This window comes from Bombus bifarius, unplaced genomic scaffold (genome assembly GCF_011952205.1).
Source record: "Bombus bifarius isolate JDL3187 unplaced genomic scaffold, Bbif_JDL3187 scf7180000007996, whole genome shotgun sequence".
Classification (NCBI taxonomy): Eukaryota; Metazoa; Arthropoda; class Insecta; order Hymenoptera; family Apidae; genus Bombus; species Bombus bifarius.
This window is the reverse complement of record NW_022884376.1, coordinates 4,114,135-4,129,350: the sequence shown is the minus strand read 5'-3', so window position 1 is coordinate 4,129,350 and position 15,216 is coordinate 4,114,135. Positions and strand designations below refer to the sequence as shown.

General features: G+C 41.7%; 1 protein-coding gene across 5 annotated transcripts in view; it reads left to right on the top strand.

The window, feature by feature from the left end:
- LOC117205859 (protein outspread) overlaps positions 1-15,216 on the top strand; it is a 211,795-nt gene that overhangs the window by 48,162 nt on the left and 148,417 nt on the right. For all 5 annotated transcript variants that reach the window (XM_033444636.1, XM_033444637.1, XM_033444635.1 and 2 more), the window contains exon 2: positions 13,504-13,584. In XM_033444636.1, coding sequence (XP_033300527.1) covers positions 13,504-13,584 — 81 coding nt within the window. The remainder of the gene's footprint in view (positions 1-13,503; positions 13,585-15,216) is intronic.

Below are 15,216 nucleotides of genomic sequence, written 5' to 3'. Positions count from 1 at the left end.
CCGCTTTTCGTATCTCTCTGACGGCGGGGCACGGGATTTCGAGGTTGGTCAGTCGATTCCGACTTTGAGTCAGGTCAGGAAACCGTCTGCCTCACGATTCTTCCACGATGTTGCATCGTGTGATCATCTTGACCTTGACACGATTTCCATGTTTGCCTCTTTACGAGTTTGCTCTATTTTTTGGTCCTGTGTTTTGTACGATTGCTTTACACGATTGTTTTATTGGGACTGCACAAGTCGAAGATTTATCAATAAAATAGTAAAATGCATCGTTTACGAGATTGTTTGATTCTCGACGTTGAAACAAACTGTTGTTATTTCTGTATTCAGAGGTAGGATCACAATTTCTATTATTTTATTCTTTGGATAAATCTATCACACCGTTCTGAGCCGAAAAACCTTTATTGCACTCTCTTACATGGACTAGGGATAAAAACGATAGAACATCTTAAACCTATCGATTTGTGGCGGCACTCGACAACAAATACCGCCACTCGACACTAACTTCTGTAGGACGACGGTAGCGCAGTGGTTAGCGCCGTAGGTTACGAACCGGGTTCGGGACCCGGGTTCAAATCCCGGTGACCCGGAGTCCGATTTTTCTTCCACGCATCTAAACTGGAAGAAAAATAGCAGTATCCCATCCCAGCGACATCTACAGCCAGCGCAACAATTATCACAGACAACACTTACACCTCAGATTAAATCTATTGATTGTATATCTAGAACTATCTTCTAGTTACTATTCATTGTAACTAGCGCATCTGTATATGGATGGCGAGCGCGAACTCACGCAGTCATTTTCAACATTATCAGACAATTAGAACCTTGAAAGACTTTGTCGAAGGAGCTTCGCTAATATTTCGACGTAAAAGTGGTGGACGCTTTAATAAAATTACATTTCATGTACAATTACGTTTCATGCGACGTTTCATGTTCCCGCGACGTCTCCGTGCAAAAAGGTTTCTTAATGACGTTCGTACGTTTATTAAAGGCCCAACAGCGGCTAAATGGGAATGAAAGTGTAGAAGGAAACGTCGTATGTCGTCGATTTCGCCTCGATACGATATCGCAGAAGGTTAATTCGAGCTCGTGGGAGCAATCGGCGAGAAGGACGTTAATCTGTAGGCAAGATAATTCCAGATAAATAACCAGTTATAGAAACACCTTCGAACGATAACAGATTATTTAGATCTTCCTCGCGTCATTATACATACGTGAGTCTATCAGCGACGCCGAAGTTGTCGCAAACGTCAAATTTAAGTTAGTAATTATTTTACCAGTATTTATTTTATTTTGTTATTTTTTAGTATTATTTTATTACGAAATATTCCAATTAATTTATCTTTGAATTATACAGTTTTTGTTTAAGATCTGCCACTGTTAACAGATTGGCATCGAAAAAGTAATTGTTCTATTATTTCGGTATTTCGTTATTCGAATACCGTTTTCTATATATTAAATCGAACATAGGAGGCTCTATTGTATTATATTGAATTTTCAGCAAAACTATGTACTATATCATGCTTACACGTCGAATGTCACAAACACCTGTCGGTGTTCGAAAATCGAAAAGCAAGAAGTTACGTGGCGGTGGAATGTTCACGGTGAACGCCACGTAACGCAACAGAGGGCCGTAATATCCATGAAATGTCAATAACCGACACAGCTATAGCATTTTACATAATGAACCACGTAGACAGAGCCGCCTCATACCCGATCAACGTGTTTCTTCCTTTCTTCTTTTCCACCCCTTCCTCTCCCAACGATTCCTCGTTATTTTTATCGCGCGAGCCACGAACGAAGGATGTGTGTTCTCAGCTCGCACTCGCAGGTTCGTTAGTGATTTAAGTGGTAACAATGGTGTACAACAGGAGTCTGTAGCTAATTATTTCGCATATACAGGGTGTTTCCAATGTTTTCAGCCAACAGCAGTCATATGAGACTTGGTTCACATACGAATTCACGTTGCGACAAGTAGAACAGTTCATTCGATCAGACACTGACTGGAACATCGTACAAATAAATCCAACAGAATAAAAAAGCTTCGTCAACTAATTAATCGAAACTAGAATATTTCTGGCGTATAGAAAAATTATTCGCAACTTGGAAAATAATTCTCAGCGACGTTTTCGCGTCTGAACATTTTCACCTTCTAAATATTCCCTACGTATCTCGCGACAGCCTGAATAACGTTCTCCCTCTATTTCCACTTGTGGATTACGCTCCTACAGTTTGGTTAGAAAAATTAGGAACACCCTGTACTTTCATACATGCCCGCTTCTATATTTCTGCTTCTTTTTTCTCCTTATTACCTCTTCCTCCAGCTACAACGAGGTAACGACGAGGTAACGACGACGAAACACACAGGCTGCGTTCGATCCCACGTCTTCGACCTCCTCGACGCTTCTCTTGGGCAATTCTTTCGAAGTTAACCAGCCGGGTTATTTGTATGCATTTGTATGCACAGCTGTATTGTTGTTGCAAAACATGCGAGCGGGTAATCGACGTAACACGCGAGGAGAGGGAACTGACGGAGAAGAGAGGGCAGGGAGAGAGAGACAAGGGAGGTGGGTTAATCTTGCGTAACGTAATGATTCTCTCTTGGTACGATGCGGCTGCTGTTGCCGGTGCTGCCGCTGCTTTTCGATTTCTTGCGTCCCGAGCATGATCGATGATGGTAAATCGTACGAATGCTTTACAATGATAATGATACGTTGCGATTCTACGCTTGCCTGCTGCGTAGTAGCAACTTCCCCACAGCTCGCCAGCCCTCTCTGATTTCTCTGTTTCACAGGGGACATTGTGGAATAACGACTGCCCCACCGATGGGGCATTCGATCGTACGTTGATTTGCTTTTTTCAAGCTGGCGGATTTGCAGAGAGGTTCGCCGACACAAAAAGACCACGCACCGTGACTGGATATTACTATTTGTTGATCAGACGTTAAAGGGTAGTTTTTAAGAGATTCACGGCATGTCTGCGCGTAATGACGATCGAACAGTGAAAGATTAGTTTTGACGGATTTGATTATCAGGTTGAATAGCGTTGTGGATAGTCGAGTGCGGTCAAAAACGTTACATATTAAACGTTAAGTTGTCGGAAAGTTAAAGAAGCTCGCCGTTTCTTCTCCACGTTATTTCCTGTATATGATGGAAAATCTTATCGTATCGATCTCCGATATAAATTTCGTATCTCGTCGGCGACGTTTAAGAATCGATTAGCATCGCTTTCACTTTCCCCGGGACCTTCTTGATCCGTTTCACGTAATCGCCGTTTAAAAACAAGACACGTAAGATGGTTCTGCGATATTTGCACAACCTGTGGTCCTGCTGGACCAGGTAAGCGATCGTTAACTGGTAAATTGTTTCGATTCACCGTACGTGCACAATGTCCATCTGAAAAACGTTTCTCCTCGTTTTCTCCGGCTTTCTTTCGCCCTCTGCTCGTTTTTCCACGGTTCCTCTTGCACCTATCGATTAACGGAAACGTCAGGTTGGCCTGTTCAGTCAACACGACCGAGTAAGATGGCTTTTCCCGGCCGGAGGTTTAACGACCACTTAATTGTTGGATTCGCGTTGAAAACTCTTCGTTAATTGTGGTTACGCGTGGAAACGGAGCAATACGATGGATACCGGTCGTGGGAAGGAGACGAGAAGAACCGCTGAGAACGAAAACCGAGCATCTGGAACTAGGTAAAGCTCGCTTTTGCTCGATCGAGCGTCGATCGTTCGTTCTTTCTCGAACTATACTTTCTTTTACGCTGATGAACGATGGTTTTCACGCTATGCAATTCCAACGCGAATTCCGTCCTTTTTTCTTTTTTCCTATAATCGATAGGTACATTTAGGTCGATCGTTTAACCTTAATGTAACCTCCGTTATCATTTAAACGCATCGTCCCATTAATTTCGTACTGCCGTAACACGTTTTCATAACTCGTAAAAGTATAATCAACTTCTTATAATAACAGATGCAGTACACACGTTTTTTTTGTTATGAAAACTGGCAATGGAGCCAGTTATTACGGTAGCTATTGCGCCATCACGATTATCATTATGACTATCCAACCAAAGGGCTGATAGGATTAAAAAGGATCGTTTGACGTGATTCTGTCGACGATGGCGCAAAGAGGCCGTAAATGTGGCTCATCGTGGCAAGTAGAGTCTGAAACGCGACGAAGTGATAGGATGGCCTCCTCCGTGACGGAATTCGCAGGGCAACACCAGGTTTCTTGAGGTTTTCCACGGTTGTTACGCGGTCGCTAAGTTAATTGAGTAGAAAGCCACTGAAACTGGAAATCAGTCGGCGTGTCAAACGTTGAGGCGGATAGAGACGCCCCGCGGTGGAGCTAGTGTCATCAATTTAGTCGATGGAATCGATTATTCGACGGTCCGGTCGTTTGGAATCGAGGCTGCGGATTTTTCACGTTCACATTGCTTCTCAATTATCGTGTCGAATGCCTGTTTCTTGCTTTTACGTCGATTTACCTGTTGCAGGCAAAAAGTAACGTATACCTGGCAAAACCAGGCTAGAATCGAGTACAATTTAAAAGATAAAAAGGGATACGATTCCGTGTCCAATGGACGTACAAGCGATAAAAACATTTCCTATATGCGTTACCTCGAATCGAACGTGTTAATCGTCCGTGGATTATTTGAATGTCGTGGCGAGCTAAAAAAAGTCTGCACGAAGAAGTCGAACGCTGTGAAAATTACTAGCGACAGGCGCCAGATTTCTCAGTGTTTGAATTCAAGAAATAGCCATATTTGCAAAATTCAGCACACTTATTACCATGGCAATGGCGTAACGTACCAGGCGCGCTCAAATTACTTTACGATATTTCGTTATTAAGATGTATGTCGTAAGCTTATTGAAAAAGTGTAACGGCAAGTAAAAACATCTTTCAGCAACTTGGTATGTACAAAATACCTACATATTTATTTCTATTTATATAGCCAGTAGCTAAACGCTACAAATCCATTTGTTTCAATTCGTATTCTTATTACACGAAAATTCGTAGACACAGCGATGAGAACCTAAAAGTTCTGATCGAAAATGCTATCTCTCGGTAGGTTTATATAACGTATCGTGCCGAAATACGTGATAAAATTTCACGCTGAAAGAAGCACTCGTACGATCCAGCCATACGAAATTCATCCGGCAATCGACGTATTGAAACTATTCGGATATGTATAATTTTGTGTGCTGGACTGGGTTAGATGTGTAGTAGAGATACTTGTATGTGAGTATCAGTGTGTGGAAGTATGTATGTGCGCAACGTCTCGAAAACAGATGAATGTAAACTGTTCAGTCGGTTAACAGTCGGATATGGAAGAAAGTGCCGAGACGCGTGCAAGTGTGTATCGATGAACATCTTAGAAATCGTCCATAAAATAAATATATAACTATTCTAATATTAATTCCAAGTGTAAATTCAGCTTTCCTATAACATTATTTCGGCTATTAAGATCCAGAATTCTCGACAGAAACTCTTCAAGAAGTCGTTTTATGGTTTCTCCATTAACACGATCTCGCAGGTGGAACCGATTCGTCCTTGATCCCCTAGGCTGTTAAAAAAGAGAAAAAAATTGTACCGATCGGTAATAGATATTTCTCTGCGGCGGTGAAAACGAACGTGTGGACGCGTAACTCACTCTTTAATCTTTTCGTCGATCGATTTCTTGTCGCGATAATATCTCGATACCAGGATGCTAGGTGGGGACAGGTTTCTCGGACGAGAGAGGAAAGCAGAAATGCAAGAGCGAGGGTTGGTCGAGGTGGCCAGAATGGACACCGGATGTGGGATATGCAGACGACGAGATGCGTGGGATTCCCCGTGTGATGCACGCGAGCGAGTTCTTCGTGTCTCGAGACCGGTAAGAGAGAAACGAAGCTACGACGAGGTGAGACTCTTTCTTGGTGTTCAGTTGCTGCACGTAGAAGTCTCGATGCTGCCTCGACAAATCGTCGATCGTACCGCAAACACTGCTCGGTGAACGGAATCTGTGTGTATGTAGAGAGAAGGGAATTGGAATCGCGGTTAAAAAGAAATCGTAGAAGCGTTGTTTTGTCAGATGATCACGGATCGACGTCTTGTACGATGAATTATCAAGACGCACATATATATATGGATTCTTAGCAATATCAGAATTGAAGTATCTCCGAAGATAAAAATATTTTTGCGCCAATGGGTTAACACATTTTTGTTGGGAATGTCAAACGGCATCGATTAATCGCGATTAAGAGGAAATCGCGGCAGTATACAGCGTTGTTTTGTTAGATGGTCACGAGTCGAGATCTTGTCCGGACGATTATCAAGACACACATGGTTTCTTAGCGATTTTGAAATTTAAGATACGTCGTTTCTTGCCACAGACGCGAGACATTTCGACGATGTAGAAACGATTATTTTCCTCTTTTTTTCTTTCTTTTTCTTTGTTGGAATAAAAAATTCAGAGGAGAGAAATTGAGCCAAACATCGTGCATCACGAAATTAGTTTCAAAGGGTGAGGATAGCGATGAACAGTTAACGCGGCATTAGTCTAATCGTCGCTCTGTTCCGACACAGTCAGAGGGCAATACCTGTTGCGTTCGAAAGACGTCAGATTTACGTTGCCGGGTAGAAACTCGACGATGTAAATTGGTTTGCCCGCGGACGATTTCATGGGCGAGTTCCGCGATAGGGGAATCGTCGAATCGCATTTACACTCGATTACCGCACGGAAGAAATGAATTCGCGGCGATAGAACGTTAACGATTCGCCGTTCCTCCTCTTGATTCTCTCTCTGAACGAAAACCGTCTCTAATAAGAGATCCGCCTCGTTACTGAATCTAAACGGACATCTATCTTGCCTGGCTTCCTGTATTCCGACAGCGTACGTCGGCCATACGATCACGTAGTGTATGTACACCATCACGCGAAAGTATCCGGACAACACCTGGCTGCCTTCTACACAATGCAATGTAATAATTAAATTACAGATAAAAGCGTGTTATTACCGATGATAAGTGCCGTAATAGGTAATTTAAAGTTATGGTCTTCTAACTTTGTAAAAAGGTGATCGGAAAGTAACGTTTCTAGGTATTAAAACGTTGCTTGCCATGTGACACGTTATGTTAGTAGCATATTTTATTTCGTATTTCGATTATCGCGTCAACGGGATAGCGTAAGTTGTTCATTTTGAAATAACGTAAGATGATTCTAGGATTCCGTTTAATTTTATCCAGAATGTTCGATGATGTGTTTTTTGAAAATCCATGCAAACATAAAGATCATATAGGAAAGAAAGATTGGATTTTACAGAGTCTACCTATCTGTAGTATCGATTTTTCGTTAGCACGTCCTTTTTATTAAATTCACAGAGTATCGCCAGAAACGCGACTATTACCATACTTGTCACGTCCTCAAAATAGAGAACGTTTCAACGGGACCTTTTTTTTATTGACCAGGCGTCGCCTACGACACGGTCTGATTGGCTAACGAGTTGGCTGACGCGGTAGATTTTTAATTACTTTCATAAAGCTCGACTTGTTTCTTCGACGTTCGTTGTTCGCCATGTTTCAAGCTGGCCTTTTAGACGTTGAGAGGCGTCGGGGCGCACCTACACCTCTGCGTGATTGACTTTATTAGAGATTAGCGCGGCTGGTCTCGAGTGGGCCCGCATCTCGGTCGCGTTTAGAGCTTAAGGACTGGCAAGGACTCGGTCGAAGCGTGTCAAGGACGACCGCGAGAAAGCCACGAGAGAAGGAGAGACCTCTTTGCCTCGAACGATCAACCTGTTGTCCAATTATTGCCAGTTGCCGAGACGAACGTGTCCCTCGATTGCGCAATCGACGCCACGGCAGGTCATCGACTGATCTTTCAGCTTTGGATTAGTACATCGACGTTCGTTGATCTTTGTTGCGCGAGCAAATGTCGGAAAGTTTGGCACCACAGTTGGCGGAAATGTTTCTCAGAGCCTGTCGTTCAGATGATTTATCGAGACATCGATGGAGATTACGATGTTAATTAATATCGGTTGTAGTTCTTCGTGGGATCTCGCAGTATTAGGTCAGCTGAACAGAGACGGCGAATATCGTTCTGGGAAGATTGTTTAGCGAAACAACGAATGTAAAAGGCGTTGCCGAATGCTCGTAATCTTTCTGCTTATTTAGCAATATTTATTACGTTAGTTATATATTAAGGTTATATGTCTACGAGATCGTTCTGGCAAGATTATTTGGTAATCGTTAGGTGACGAATGCAAGAGACGTTGCTAAATCCTCGTCTTTCTGTATATTTCTATATTATACGAATTTTCCATTCCATGTTATTACTCGCATAAAACGCGATAAAATTTACGCGCAAAATAATTGCGGTAGTTTTCCAACGCGCTTTTGTCCAGATGCGAGATAGTATGGCGTGGGGGAGAGTCGACTGGCCGGAAGTCAATTGTGAACGTGCGACGGACGACAGGAAATCAGCGGACGCCCGGACGGAAAGCGGTTAAACAGAGCGTAGATTCGATGCGATCGATTCGACCGGACAAAAAGCACAGCGTCCACGGAGAGAAAGATACAGGATCTTTAGAATTATCTCGGTGGATAGATCGAACATAGAGGTGTGTTGTAGCCATAGCCACGAAGGAATTCGCGATTTTATTGGCTCGTTTCTTAGTGGAATCGCGATTCTAATCGTCCTCGATAAGCTAACTGGACTGTGAATCCGGACTGGCTCGTTCCCGGAACACCGATATACAATTTATGCATACTTTTCTCCTTTCTTGCGAAAGAAAGATCACGCTGTATTACCAGCGTTTGTTTCGTTTTCGTAATACCGAAATCGATCCGACATTTTCTTCGATGTTGATCGCCATATAAGAAGCACGTTACGAGGCAAAAGTTTTCCATCCTTTCTCGATCATATTGAAAATATTTGAACATTCGTGGTAAAAATCTTGCACCAGTGTACCGCGTGTACGTTTGATATATTTTTCAATTTCGCTGAACGCTCGGACGAGTGGATCGTGGTAGATGTTGCAGCAACATTCGTATTTTACCTTTGGCGTAATTGAATTCAGTATACTGAACCTTCGATCGGTACATAAGGCGAAATCCTTGGTACGTAATTGGTTAAACGGGTTCCAGGTCGATCACATCGAGAATTAAACATAATGTTATGCTAGATTTACTGCAGCGTGCACTAATTTGTAACAGACCTTAATTTTAGTACTCGTTGTAGTAAAACGCAGTACATGCCAATATCGAATGTGGCTACAAATTATCAGCGATATAACATCGTATTTGGTCCTTAATTGATGATACGATTACGCACTGCATACCATGGTAACGATACATAATAACAGCGTCAAAAACCAACGAAATCATAAATTCCCTTTGAACGCCTGTTATCATCCTATCCGAGGAATATCCAAGAATAGTTATTTCGTATCTTTCATTACAATGTTAATTTAATCAGTAAAACAACTTCTTATTAATCATACATGTAATTAAACACACGAAAGATAAAATGCGAATTAAGAAACAGATAAATTTAAAGAATAATACAATCGGATTAGTATAATTTTGACTGTTAACCTTCTTCGTACGTACAACGCGCGTCACTTTATACGTTTCTCCAGCTATGAAGATCATCGATAGCCAATCGAAACATATTAAAAGATAACGACACAAATTGTATCTATAAACGATAAATATTTCAATCTTCGTCGAATCACAATGCTACGGAACGTTAGACAAAATCACCGAATGCTCCTCTAATTTACCCTATAACGTAAAGTTCGATGCGTTTCTCGACCGTGAGCAGAATAAACGCGTTGCCGTTCATTTATCTTGCGCGTAATTGCGCTCACGGCAGAGATCTCGCGGCGTAAATTAGTTTATCGTGGACAAGGTTTCTGTTAGACCCCATTTCACAGTGGAATTCCGCAGTAGCTCGCGCATGTTTAGGCATCGAGGCTTTTTGCCGGTGTCCGTGATCTTTTGTTTAGCCCATACAAGGGTACACCATAATTTTCTGCAAAGAAAGACGCGCTCACGGTTAGAACGCCAACACGGCGTTCCTCTTTCCGCGAGGAGCAGGGGAGAGAGCCGAGGGACTTTATTTCTCCATAAAGCCGAGTGAATTCTCGTTCTTGCTCGCGCAGGCCAGATGATCGCCTGGTTTCGTGATTGCCACGCACTGGAAAATGATCGTCAGTCACGGGAACGAAGACGTATCGCTCTTCTTACCGGTCCTGCGGACTCTTTTTCGTCCCTGTTCTTCGCGCGAGAGCTCCTTTACGGTTTGCTCCTTCGGTTTTACATGTCGAATATTTTAAAGATGTTTCGCGAATGTGAGGTAGAAGTGTCTTTTGTTTCTTTCTTCTCTATTTTTTTTCTTTTCTTTTAAATAGAAGTCTCGATTTTGACGTTAGAGTGAGCGACGACTAAAATACGAACCTTGTCGAGCGCACAAATCAAAACGAAATTGTACGTTGCGAAGGGGAAATGAAATTTTTATCTATGGATTATATATCGCAGAAGAACATGGGAAATTATATGTAACCCACAAAGTTGATAAATCTGTAAGACTTTCGTGAGAAAGAATGTAAAATATGAAACTTGCACCAAGGAAATCGAAACGAAATTGTATAACGTAAGGAAAAGAACACGCTTTCATTCGTGTAATTACATTTTTACAAAAAAAAAAAAAAAGAAAAAGAACGAACATTCGAATGTTAGAAACTACACCATTATATTCTATATATAATTATGAAATTACGAAAGTAGAATCTTAAATGAGGAGACACTAACAATTTACGAAGAAGAAATTGCAAAGTGTAAATTGCTGTGAAATTAGCCTCCGTATGAAGTACTTCACGGCTACTTATCATATTTCTGCCCACCGTGCACTGGTATCTTGTATTATAAAATCTTCCACTCTTCCACAACCTTCAACGGTTACCTTCCACAACCAATTCCTAACTCGAGTAATAAAATCGATATCGTTATACATTAATCCATTGCGATTAGTTTTATTTTTTCACTAAACTTCACGGATTTCTAATCTATTCCAAAAAGATCTCGTATCTTATGATCGTAAACATTTTTAATCGATGCCATATTAAGATCAGCAGATCGACAAAGTTGTACTTGTCCTTTCTTTCTCTTTTTATTCCACTACCTTCGATTACCTTCGACTGGATGCACGGCTTGTTATTAAGCACGGGAAATCTGGGTCGTCGCGCGTCATTCTAGGTGAAATTTCTTCAGCTGTCGAAGATCGCTCGATCGTCCCGAACATGTATACTTAATTCCACGACAAAGTTCTCGAGCGAGAGGAAAAACCGTTCGCTGATTCGCGTGGCTCGTTCCCTTCTCGGGATGCAACTTTCGTAACGAGCGAAAGTGACGCACGGTCGTTTTGTTTCCCCTCGATATATCGCGTCTTTTTTTTTTCGAGATATTTGGAAAGCGCGGTGTAAAGCTATCGAAAACTGGCTTCCGTGCGTCAACGGAAGCGATTCCCGTGGAATAATGTAACGCGAAAGAGGTGCACGCGAGCTTCATTATCATATTTCCAAGGAAAACGATCCGTCGAAGTTGTTCCTTCGGGGAAAACATGGAAAATTATGCGCTCGGTAACGAGTATGTGTTAAAACCTTGCTGTTTCTTTAAATATACGTTGTTTTAGACGTGTAATGAGAATATGATGAAGCCACAACGGAGGAGTTTACAAGGAATTAGGGTTATAACGAGCAATTTTTATTTAAAAAAAAAGAAGAAGTCAGGATGGATACATTGGAATATTACTGTTATAAAAGGGCTCTCTAATTACAAAGACGAATATACAAGAAAATGTCAGATTCTCGATCAGCTCATTCCGAGCACGATCTCTTCCTTTCCCTCCCGAGAAATTCCAATAAATAAATTCGATCTTCCAGACAACAGCTCTCGAATCGTACAGTCGAAAATTCCCAATCATCGCGCTTTTATCCGTTTAATCCTAGTTCCAGTCAAAAAGAACAAACATACGATCATTCTATATTTTCTGTGGGAAGAGAATTCTTAGTCGAAGTGGCTTTCGTCGATCGTTGAAATAAATATATCGCTATGAATCGAGGAAATACTACGAGAAACACGTGAAACACGTGAAACGTACGCTTGCTCCTGATGAATGACCGATTTTAGATTCCTCGAAGATATTGTACGTGCTCACGTGACTTTCCTTTCCATCTGAATGGCCGCCGTTTCTGTTTCTCTTCCTCTCTCTTGAACCCTTCGATCCAATCCTCTCCCTCCTTCACTGTTTCTCGTTCTTTCTATCCCTGGACGGTAGCCCCTAAATCTTCCTCTAAACATAATAATAGAGTTTGAAGAGGATCTGGCGTGCAGCCGCGGCGTTGTTGGAAAGTTTGATTAGCTCGCTGCATGGAGAAGCTCGTTCCATGGACGCGACGGGAGATTGCTTTTCGTGGTTGATATTCCGCTTATGTTTTCTCTGGAATGTCGACGTCGATGGACACCGCCGGAACTTTTTTAATAATTATCTCGTTTCATCCTCTCTCTCTCTCTCTCCCTCTCCCATTCGTTTCGAGGGTCGAAGTGTGGATATTATAGCGGTGTTGGTAGTGGTTGGGCGGAGAACTAGTCGAATAAGTTAGACAGTCAATGAGCTGTTATGTAAAACAGAATATGTATTTTTTTTTATGTATTTTCTTATTTTTATTTATCGAGGTTAAGTTTCGAGTGTCGTTGATATTACGATGGAGCTGGAGGGATTTAGTCGGAAAACGAGAGCGATAAAATAGAAAATTGATAAAGTCGATACGCACAAAAGAAAGAAACGACATTGTATTTCGTTCGGTATATGTTTGTTTCTTCATGTACGTTTCTCTATTGTTCGCGTTAGAAGATCGATGTGTAAATATATTATCAGAGCGGTGTCGAAGGGACGTGGAAGAAGAGGAACGAGTTAACAAGTTAACGAGACTGCTGCATAAAACGTAGCATAGATTTAGAAGTATATGTTTTTCGTTTATATTCGTCGAGGTTAAGTCTCGCTTTACAATGTCCAATCTGTGTCATCGATATTCATATTTCTTTGGTTCGCCAGTACATATTTCTCCGGTGTCCGCCTACAGCCGAGGAGTTCTGTAAGCGCGACGTGAAACTACGTAGAAAGTCTTTGTACTCGATAGAAATAATAACGACGTCAGAAGTTCAATGCAACGTGACGAAACGCATAATGCACGCGACGAAGTGTGACTTCTTTGGATTCATTCTGATCTCACCAACCATTGACTTTTCTTTCTCTGTACCGTCTCTGTACTATCTCTACACTGTTCATCGGGTGTCACTGCATTTATATCTATAAACATTTATAACTTCGATCCAATGAACATTCTTTTTAGCCGACATAACGTAATACCAATAAGCCTGCTGGCTATTTGTAGAGCTAACGATAGCTACTAGTATCGATCAACGTCAAAACTAAACACGATCTATATTTATGTTGCAGGCAACGAGGAAGATTTCAAAATGCGGGTACCTGTTCGTCGCCCCGGGCTGGGATTTCTCGAATCCGCTGAATCGAACGAAGGTAAGAGAAACGAAACGAATTTTCCGCTTCACCGTTAAAACCTATCGTCGAAGAAGATTACGTTAACGTCACCATTTATCAAATTTTGCTACAGTATACGCGTTTTTTTTTTTTTTTTTTTTTTTGATAAAAGTTTCGAATAAAAAGATTAGGAAAATGATTGTTTGCGTCGGTTACGAATAATCTTGCGATAGTAAAAGAAGGCAGTAGGATTAGACTTTCTTCTGTTTGCTACTACACCTGATCAACCGTGTCTAAGGTGTTAACGAACAAATGGAAAGTGGAATTTCTCTAATATTTAATTTATGCGCCGCAAACGAATTCATCTCTAAATATTTGCTAGAAATTTATTTCTCTCATTGTATCGAATATTTTGCCCCGAAGAAATTCTTGAAAAATAAATAATTTCCAATCGACGAAGCGAACGACGCTCTCCAGTTACGATTAATAGATTTGCGATTCGAGGACATGTTCGAGGACACCGATTTCTCTCTTAGCGCCAAGCTACCGACAACGACGCGGAAAAGAAGAATCGCTGCGATAACGGAGTGGAAATTAATATACCCGTGGTTCTGTGTTGAACGGGAGCTCACGATCGGCATAAATCTCGGCGGTCTCGATGAAGGACTCGCGGCGGTGGCCGAGATCACCAGGCGCTCCGAGGACAGCGAAATCGGCGGTTCTCTTATCGATCTGGACGCGGCAAAAATTCGATACGAAGCGTTAAGAATCGTGCGTCGCTGTTCGCCGGAGAAAGTTTAGAAAGGAACGGCCGATTCGCAGTTCGCGGTCGTAAATATAAAACGAAGAAAAAACCGGACGATCGGTAACCAGCGGGAACTGTTTGTAATTCGTAGTCACGTACGTACGCGAGCAGTTACCGTAAAATGGGAAAAGGTACGTAGCACGTTGTTCGAGAACAGCTGCTTCCATCATTTTCTGCTATTTCTTAAAGTTTCGGTATAGCGTCTGGTGGAAGTGTTTGGGCACTTATTTTATAGAAAACATTCGTACGTCGTTTTACAACATTCGTATGTCTGTGCGTTATAATAACAGGAATAGAATTGCAGCATGTAAAGAATAAAATCGATGAGAGTAAGCTTGATACATCTTCTATTTGCAACGATAGAGTAAAATAGCAAATTTATATTGCGATGTGTTTTGTGATTTATTCGATGAAGATTTATTTTTTAAATTTTATTGTTAAAATTTTATCGAATCGCTACCTGATCGTTGGAGAATGTCAGAGTCATCAATGGTACTGTCGATCGTAATTATTATCCTTTGATATCGACCACTCGTATATTGATAGAAATTTTGATTCGGTGGTCGTGGCGAATCAAATAGCATTTGTTCGTTGAAGCGATATCGAGAATGGGAAGATGGAAATGGAAACGCGAAGAGAAGGCAATGGGATCGATCGTTTCAGCACTGTTACGAAGGATCCACAACGAGATCGAGCGCAGGGTTGCACGGTTATCCTCGCTTTCTCGATAATGAGAAAATTGTGCGGTTCGATCGATCTTGTAACACGATCTCGCGATCATAGACTGTCGATAACGCGCCACGTAGCTCGAGGCATCGAAACGGAAGTGATCGATGGCTCAGACGCGGCATTTCCGATCTCCAGCT